The following is an 8,951-nucleotide window of genomic DNA, read 5'->3' as shown; positions in this document are numbered from 1 at the left end:
ATGCTATTTGCTATTTGGAAAATCTTCGAGGAGTAATTCTTGGAAGAGTCTTTTTTTTTTCTGGGAGAGAATGGAATTAAAGAAATAAAAAAAAAAGAAAAAGAAAATGAAGAATTTGAGACTTTACGGCTGAGACGATTTCGTTTAGAATCAACATATCACATTTTGATTCACCATTTCACTACAAATGTAGAAATTATGAAATGATAAATTTATACCGTATTTCAGATTTCGTTATATTACGGTGCTATAGAAAGACAACTTGTAGTTACCATAAGACATGCAACAGATTTACCACCTCGACCAGATGGTACCGCACGTAATCCATATGTCAAATTATTTCTTCTACCAGATCGAAGCGAGAAAAGTCGTCGACAATCTGCGGTGCTTATCGAAACATGTAATCCAATTTGGAATGAACCATTTTATTATCATGGACTCACTAAATCTATGCTAATGGAACGTGTTTTGGAGGTTTTCCTTTTATTTTAATTTATAATTTTTAATTAAAATTAAATTTTATCTATATAGTGATAACCTGATAAAATTTTAATTTTTTTTTGCTTTTTATAATTTAGATCATATAAAAATGACGGATAAATGATTATCATCTTCAATTTGTTAAAAATTTCATACTTTAAATAATGGAAAATTATTTAATTTATGATAATTGTATAAAAATTTTTCAATTATATGAAATACATTTTAAGGTGACAGTATGGGATTACGATCAGTATGAGACAAATTCATTTATGGGTGAAGTATTGATTGATTTTACAATTGCCCAATTAGATGATGAACCATTTTTATATACATTGATAGATATGGATGAAGATAATCCGCTTAGAGCGGTTAGTTTTTTTTTTTTGGAAATTAATTTACTGAATTTTCAAATTAAAAGCAATAGTTCATAGTTCAGAAATCAAAAAGGCTTTAATGAGTAACACTAAATTATAGCATTAATGAATTTTTGATGATTAATTAGCAATTTCAGAAGTTACAACAACGTCGTCTTAATATTTATCACGCATCTACACGTTCACAAAGTGAAATGGGACATTATTCAACTAGTAATCAACAACGTGGTTTGTGTAATTATTTATTTGTATGAATATTTTTATATTTTAGGCAAAAAAAATTATTTTATCACTTTCACGAAATGCCAATTTTCAGGGACCGATAATACGAGTACTTATGAAGCGTATCGGCCTAGATCACGACAGGTATCATTTGTTACATATGATTATTCATTCAGTAATATATATGAAAAGAAAAGGAATACCTTATTATATTATCAAAATACCATATCTTTTCATCATAAGCAATCATTATTAAATTATGTATATATCAAAAAAAAAAGTCGATGCTATTGGTTTTTTTAAAAAAAAATCTGTTTTTCAGGAAGAAATTTTAAATTTACACTTTCATTAATGAGGATAGATAATTTTAATTATTTGTTAATTCAGTCATATCATATTTGTTGACAGAAATTTACCCATAAAAGAGGAAGAAAAGTTCATTTAATAAAAACGGAAAACTAAAAGAAAACAGTTTGGAGATATTTTTGAAAAAAAAAAAAAACAATAGATTATAAAGAGAATGCATGATGGCATTGACAAATTCCTGAATTGTCACAAATGAAAGAGTAATAAATCAACAAATATTTTAGTATAATTCCAACATCTTCAAATGCCACACTTATCCTTACATTTATTATTTTAATCTTTTTCTTTTCTTCTTTTTGTTTCTTCCATTTAATATCATTTTGCCTTTCTTCAAACTAATGTTTATTATTTATTCCTAATTTAGCTTTTTCTTTCTTCTTTAAATTTATGCATTATTCAAAAAATTAATATCATTTCTTTTCGCATAGTTCATTTTTCTTTTCTTTTTTTTTATTTGTCTTTTGATCGTTGGAAAAAGTTAGGAAGTTAATATTGGCATAGAGTGACAAACCATACAGTATCTTTAAAAGTATATGCCTACTTTTGAATTTTAAAAATTCGAAGCTCAATCTAAACTTCCAGTTTTTAAATTTTTTTCCAAAAAATTTTCGGAAAACTTTAATTGGGTCACAATTTAAAGCAACATATGCTGCATCCAAATTATGGGATACGTCGATCACGGACCTACGATCGAAGCGGAGCACGAATTGAAGAAGACTGGACAGTAACCTATCCATCAGGATACTTATCCGATCATGGTTACAGTAATCATCTGCCTGTTCGCTATTCATATCGAGAACGAAGACCGCGATCTGCTACAATGATGCGTCCATGTAGCTATTCTTAAATATTTGAAATTATTTAACAACATACCTTTGTCGAGAGCTAGAAAATCGTCATTAAATCTATCCAGCAGGAACAATTATCTTTTCCGGAATTGATAGCATTTTAGAATTTGATTAATTTAAGATAAATTTATTGGGATTCTAGAAGAGCTTATGTCAAAACAGATTGTGCATTGTATTTTCGAATAAAATTCATTCATCATGCTGTCTATTTTAACTCATTATCAAATATCAAAACTGAATTATGAACCCAACAATTTGTTTGAAATTTCAAAAATTTCACAAAACACGAAATATGACTTTGTAGATAGAATCATTTGCTAAATTGTAATTTCTCCTTTAGAAGTACTTTTTTTTTCTATATTAGTAAATTTTGATTTATTTATAGTACCAGATATGCGAACTTACAATCGAAATTTACCCCCAGCACCATGGGCTGCAGATGAGGAAGATGATCAGCAAATGATAGCTCCACAATCAGGTTTCCTTCTTGATATCATTCTGATTAATTTGATAGAGTTGATTAGATTAACATCAATGTTGTACAGCATAGTTGCAGCACAGGCGTTAACAAGGTTTCCTCGAGATCAACGATTAGCCAATGAACGTTTACGATTCGAAGCGATGCATGAACAACAACCTGGATATGGAAGTGATGGATCGGAAACGTTAAGTATACATTCAACTCAGAGTATACCTACAAGGTATGTTACATCATCAAATTACATAAACGTGATATACTCAAGATTTTACATAGTATTTTTTGGGAATGATACTATCTCTAGTTATCATTTTTGAAGTTGAAATCTATTATGTGACTAAGACTTTTATATCTATCTGTATGTTAAATTAATATCAATGTTTCGTTTTTCTTTCTTTCTTTTTTCTTTTTATGAAGGCAGCCACCGAGACGAATAACTAACGGTGGAAGTGAGCAGGTAAGTATGAATCAACAATTAGATGACAATGTGGAAGAATATATCGAAGAAGGAGCTATAAGTGATTCTGTGATGACTAAAGGAACCGTTACGACAACTACCAAAGATCGCAAGAAAAGTCTGATGACAAGGCTCATTCCGGGTAGAAATGCTTCACTTGGTAAGCAGCTAGTTATATGAATAAACTGATAGACATTGGGAGATATCTAATGATAGACTGATTAAAGACTATCAATAAACAATTTTATGAGTATGAGAATTATCCCGTACCAAACTTCATATTATCACAAACACTTTTAATAGTTATTCATTAATTAACAATCAATTTTAGTAACTTTATCTTAAAAAAGAAAAGTGTTTAAAATTATTTCTTTCATCATTTTCATTATTTTTGGAGAAGGTAAAAGGACAGGATTTCAACGATCTGAAGAAGTAGGTGTGCCGGAAGGTTTAACTGTACCAGGTGATTATCTTCAAACTCCTTTCATGAAGCAAACTTCGAAAGAATCAACAGATTCATCTCATAGTGACAAGTTAGTTTCATTTACATTCATCCTTGATATATTTCCTCTGTTATAAAATCGTATACGATGAATTAAAAAGATAGTTGCATATTTATATCGAAAATAGATGATATAATCAGTAACTAATAAACCAAATAGGTCAAAGGTTACGTTTTTTTTTTACACTATTATGAGTAGATGGTCAATCAAAAATCTTATAATGTAAAGCAAGGGTATGTATGGGAATAAAAATTATCAATCGAACTATGTATTTGAAATTCCTGTACATTTCAGTTGGGGACCTATTTTGACCGATGGTCCATTGGGCAGTTTTGTTGACAGTTTGGGACCTGGCCAGGTGAATCAATTCTTCCAATTGCAATTATTTTATGTCTTCATTACAAGAAATGATGCTTTGCATTCTTATCACTTATCGCATTGAAATGATTGATAAGACCAAGTAACAATGTTTGAAGGTTGTGGGCCGACAAGTTTTAGCAAGTCCGGTGCTTGGTGAAATACAAATCGGTATAGCAGCAGTTAGAGCGGGCATTGATGTTGAAATTATTCGTGCTAAAAATCTTGTGGTCAAGCCAGGTGTAAAAGTTAATCCAGGTATTAGTTATCATAAGCTTTTAACTTTCACGTAACCAAATGGAAGTTAATCTGAAAAAAGGATTCGTATGATATTGCAAAGGTATAAGCGAAATTGGAATTTCAAGAATTTTAAGATTCCGTAAAGATGGAATTTTTAAAATTACTCAAGAAACCTTTGAAAAAGATGTTGAATATTTGATATTTTTATTTGTTTACCGATAAAGTAAAAGTAAACTTTATAGCCTTAGGCTTTCCATTTATTTATTTAGGCCAATTTCAGCTCCATATGTTAAAGTATATTTGTTGGAAGGGAAACAATGCATAGCTAAAGCGAAAACACGTGCAGTGAGAAGGACAACAACACCGATATTTCAACAGCATATTGTTTTCTCTGAGACACCACGAAAAAAGATGCTTCAGGTTATCTAATAATTTGAATTGAAATTAGCGAAAGGCTAAAACAGGTTATGTCATTCGTTTTGACATTCCTTTTCATCTTTCTAAATGAATATCTCTCAGTTGATGAGTTCTAAATAATCAGAATCTTTATTCATTGAATCGAAACAGAGCGCAGTAATGAATAAACAGTTAGTTCAAAATTTAAACTAATATGAAATCAACAAATGAACAAAATATAATAGCATCAACTGATATTTAGATCACAGTAATGGCTGATTATGGTCGAATGGAACGAAAATCATTCATGGGTATTGCACAAATTCGATTGGATGATTTAGAGTTGGGTTCTGAACCAATGGTTGGTTGGTACAAGCTGTATCATGGTTCAAGCCTAGCCGGTACTAGGCCAATTCGTAAAGATAGTGATACAAGTTTGACTGAAGTGAAGCAATGATTTTGTCTCACTGTTTTTTACAAGCCTTCTCTCTTCTTTCCTTCTTTTCTTCCTGGTTTCGTTTATCATAAATGGAAATGATTTAGTTCATTTTTTTTTTCTCATTAAAGAACGAAAAATTTAATTGGAAACGCCTAAGCTTTCTATAATTATTGTAAAATAATTAATGAAAATTATTGCCTCTGTAATGAAAGATTATTCATTTCATTTTTTTTCTTTCTTTTTGATGTAACCAAAACATGAATAATATCACTGGTCACCTAATGTCCTAATTTATATGGTAAAGTCATTTTACTGTGAAGTTAGTACAATAAGAATGAGCTCAAAATATAGTAAGTATAATATTTCATTCCAGTAATGAAATGAGATTTCATTTCAATCACTTAAATAAATGCGCAAATTTTTAGTATATCGTTAGTATTTTGATATAATTCATTTCTGTACAGTTAACTTTATTTTTCATATTCACTTATTGGCAGATTTAAAAAATTTTCCATCTTACTTTTTGTTTCTTATATAGAATACTTTCAATCGAGAAGGATTCATGAATACTTCATAATGGAAGGAAATAAATGGATCATTCAACAATTAAATGATGTATTTAAAATTGCATAAAAGAGATAAATGAAACCGGGATTAAGTGTCTTCCAGGCTTGTTTGATAATGCAAAATGTAATTCATTTCATTCAGCTAATTATATTTTTCTACAAATATCATTGCTGCTAATTACATTCCCTATTTGCAAATATCTCGTTGAAAAAAAAAGGAAATTCAATTCCTATATGCATATATATCTTTTCGAAATATTAATTTCATTGAAGAATGATAGAAGTAATTATGCTCAATTATTATATTTCTACTTAGTTCAAAAATAATATATAAGATAAATAGTAAAGATTGGATAAATTTTTATGTGGAAACATTTTTGTTATTCGATATTTCCATATATAATAACGCTTTCCGATTACATAATTATGCATTGCAGCGTGAAAACGAATTTGGCTATATGTTAACAATTATTATTATTAACAAAAGGCTGCTTTTTGATTTTTTTTTTCGAATGATAATTCTTTGATTTTTCGAATGTATGCTTTTTATTGTTGAAAGTGTTACTAAATATGATCAATTATTAGTTGCATTTCATGGATATTAATTCATAGATATAAGATATTGCCAAATAAACTTCAATGGATTTCAACCGTTAAACAATATATCAGACTATTTCATCGCAAAACGAATAAAAAATTCATGAGTCACTCTGCGCACTATATCGAACTCATTATCCCATTTTCAAACAATTCAAATATGGTTGATGAAGATCTCATTATACTTCCCGATCTTTTTCCCAACGGAAATTTTCTTCTGATAACAATTCATAAACCAGTAATATTTTACTGCAAGTCCTGTGACTATTAAAGAGGTTTGTTGTGTGGAGTTCGTAAACAATCTTACTACCACACATTTATTTTCAAATGAAATTGTAAAAGAATAGGAAATACGAAATAATTACCCAAAAAAGAAGTGGAAAATTGATCTATCTTATAATGGTAACCCTACATAAACATTGATATCCTACAATGAGAACAATTCACTAAGTAAGCAATCAAGAAATCAAATAGCAAAATTAACTTTTATCTAGGAAAATCCTACTTCAACAAATTCGCAAATCTTAAAAGAAGAAATTGTTTCAACTGAAAAAATAAAGAAAGTGCGATATACAGTGATACAGCAAATACGACAGCTATGAGATCAAAAATTACAACCGCTTCTTTTTTGGAAGAGTACCTCCTGCCATCATAATATTTGCTTCCCGAGGTAATCGTTTCGTAGCACTTTTCACTGTATTTGAATTTACAAGGGCTACATCTTCTTCTTCCATCTGATCTTCTCCAAATTCAGTCTCTTTCAACGAAATCGAACAATCACCACTTTCCATTTCATATCGTTCATCTCTCTTATTCACATCTTCCTCACAGGAGTGCTGACATTGAAATATAATTATTCAAATTAAAGAATGAAAATACTCTAGCATCGGTCACCATTCACAACGCATAATAAATTAAAAAATTTTTTGAAGTCCCTAAAATTATATATCTTACAGCGAGTAAATGCTGTCTTATCGTTATTTCATCCTTTTAGAAAAAACAACCCCATGGTAGTTACAGCAGGTGCAAAGAAATCCAAAAGAGACTCCTGATTTTCCATATCTTGACTAAAGCTAGATTTTCATTCTGGCTTAGTTAAGTAGGCATATATTGTGATGCACTACAAATTACGCATCAAACCAAGCAACCTCATCATGGTGATACCCGAGAAATAAGTAAGCTTACATCAGATGTGTCTGATCGCTGTTGCTGCTTCGGTTCCCACAAAGCATTTCGCACAAAACTTCTCGCTGCCCGCTGATTCAAACAAGGTGCTGTTTTTCGTTCTTCTAGCTGTTTCAGCCGTCCCATATATTCTTTCGTTCGGTTCTAAACAATTCATCTTAATCCATCCTTGGATCATTCGAGAAGCGGGACACCGGTTGTAACGCTATCGATGGTCTGTCTGTTATATATTATAACCAGTACATGCATAACAGCTGAACATAGCGGAGCGTTGTGAGGAAGAGGAGAAAGGGAGGAGGAGGAAAAAACTTTAAAGCAATCTCCAAAAATACAGGCACGCAATGATGATGAAATCATCAATGGGTGAACATAAAAAGTCAAAACAGATCAACTAACAATTTCATTTTGCAGAAGCTCGTTATCCTTTGGTTTTTGTCCATGTGTGCAGAGCAGCATCCAGTACAGCGAATTAATCACGAACACGGACATCAAATCAATTTCTAACTTTTCTAGTGGTGGCCTCTAAAACTTGTTCAATGTAAAATTGAAAAGATTCAACGTAATAAAATCCAAATTAGCAAAAGTTCTCTGGATGTGAATATAAAATTTTGATTAATTAAAGCAATTAAAACGTTTAAAATCATAACTACTGATTGCTAAGAAATTCGATTGAGAATTATCAAGACAGAAAGTGAATACGAAAAAGCACGAAGAAGGAGAGGGAGGGAGAAAGAGAAGCGAAATACAGGAAAGAGTCAAAGCAGGACATATCTCACATAGCTTTCAGTAGGCCAAGAAGTACTTACTGACTTATCAGCTAAGAAGGTAAGGCTTCAAAGTGCTAGTCAGGGAGAATAACCGTCACATGCAGACTAGCGAAAAAAACATGACTTCCATGTGCTGACAAAAGAGTCATTATGAGCCAATTTAAAGAAGTTTTACGAGCATGACAGTTATGGTAGTTTCCCACTCACCGAAAACAGACCATTCACGGTCCTATTCCGGGTACAAACAATGTATAGCCAAATGAGTAAGGAATCCTGGTAGGATTAATTAACTTCTAGCAAATCTCCAGATATGCAAGGTCAAAATATCACAATCCATTAAAGAGTCAGTAAAATAAAGAAAGGCATGAGAGTTAATGGAGGAAGAAATGAAACAAACGATAAATAAAGTGTGATATAGGTTTGTTAAATTAAAGTCCGACCATCAGGTAAGGAATCGATCACTAAGATCGATTACTTATTTAATCGAAAAGTAATCCATTTGAGCATTATGTATGCACCAACAATGAAAGATTGAAAGGAGAATATGAAACCTGGGTATTCGCTTCCAAGGAATTCGAAAAATGTTTCTGGTAAGTATCTTCGAGAACTGTTAATGCTTCATTGAACCTCCGCAACTGTTCAACAACTTCTGGTGGTATCGAATCGCTCATCA

The 8,951-nt window shown here is 31.0% G+C and overlaps 2 protein-coding genes across 2 annotated transcripts in view; one reads left to right on the top strand and one right to left on the bottom strand.

Annotated features, from left to right (window-relative positions):
• Window positions 1-5,316, top strand: part of LOAG_17565 (rab-3-interacting molecule unc-10) — an 11,256-nt gene extending 5,940 nt beyond the window's left edge. The window contains exons 8-20 of the mRNA XM_020450225.1: window positions 229-474; window positions 711-851; window positions 995-1,085; window positions 1,174-1,223; window positions 2,086-2,278; window positions 2,679-2,771; window positions 2,850-2,994; window positions 3,189-3,388; window positions 3,626-3,761; window positions 4,026-4,089; window positions 4,208-4,346; window positions 4,609-4,748; window positions 4,987-5,316. Coding sequence (XP_020306134.1) covers window positions 229-474; window positions 711-851; window positions 995-1,085; window positions 1,174-1,223; window positions 2,086-2,278; window positions 2,679-2,771; window positions 2,850-2,994; window positions 3,189-3,388; window positions 3,626-3,761; window positions 4,026-4,089; window positions 4,208-4,346; window positions 4,609-4,748; window positions 4,987-5,181 — 1,833 coding nt within the window. The 3' untranslated portion in view covers window positions 5,182-5,316. The remainder of the gene's footprint in view (window positions 1-228; window positions 475-710; window positions 852-994; window positions 1,086-1,173; window positions 1,224-2,085; window positions 2,279-2,678; window positions 2,772-2,849; window positions 2,995-3,188; window positions 3,389-3,625; window positions 3,762-4,025; window positions 4,090-4,207; window positions 4,347-4,608; window positions 4,749-4,986) is intronic.
• A 1,621-nt stretch (window positions 5,317-6,937) lies between these two features.
• On the bottom strand, window positions 6,938-8,951 carry LOAG_10180 (nuclear DNA-binding protein C1D; the record flags this gene model as incomplete). The annotated part of the gene is made up of 4 exons (XM_003145707.2): window positions 6,938-7,162; window positions 7,512-7,655; window positions 7,908-8,033; window positions 8,830-8,951. Coding segments are annotated over 4 exons (617 nt in total), but the record flags the coding sequence as incomplete, so codon positions are not given.

This window comes from Loa loa, assembly GCF_000183805.2.
Source record: "Loa loa unplaced genomic scaffold supercont3.93, whole genome shotgun sequence".
Lineage (NCBI taxonomy): Eukaryota > Metazoa > Nematoda > Chromadorea > Rhabditida > Onchocercidae > Loa > Loa loa.
The sequence above is the reverse complement of the archived record's forward strand: the minus strand, read 5'-3'. Positions and strand labels throughout refer to the sequence as shown.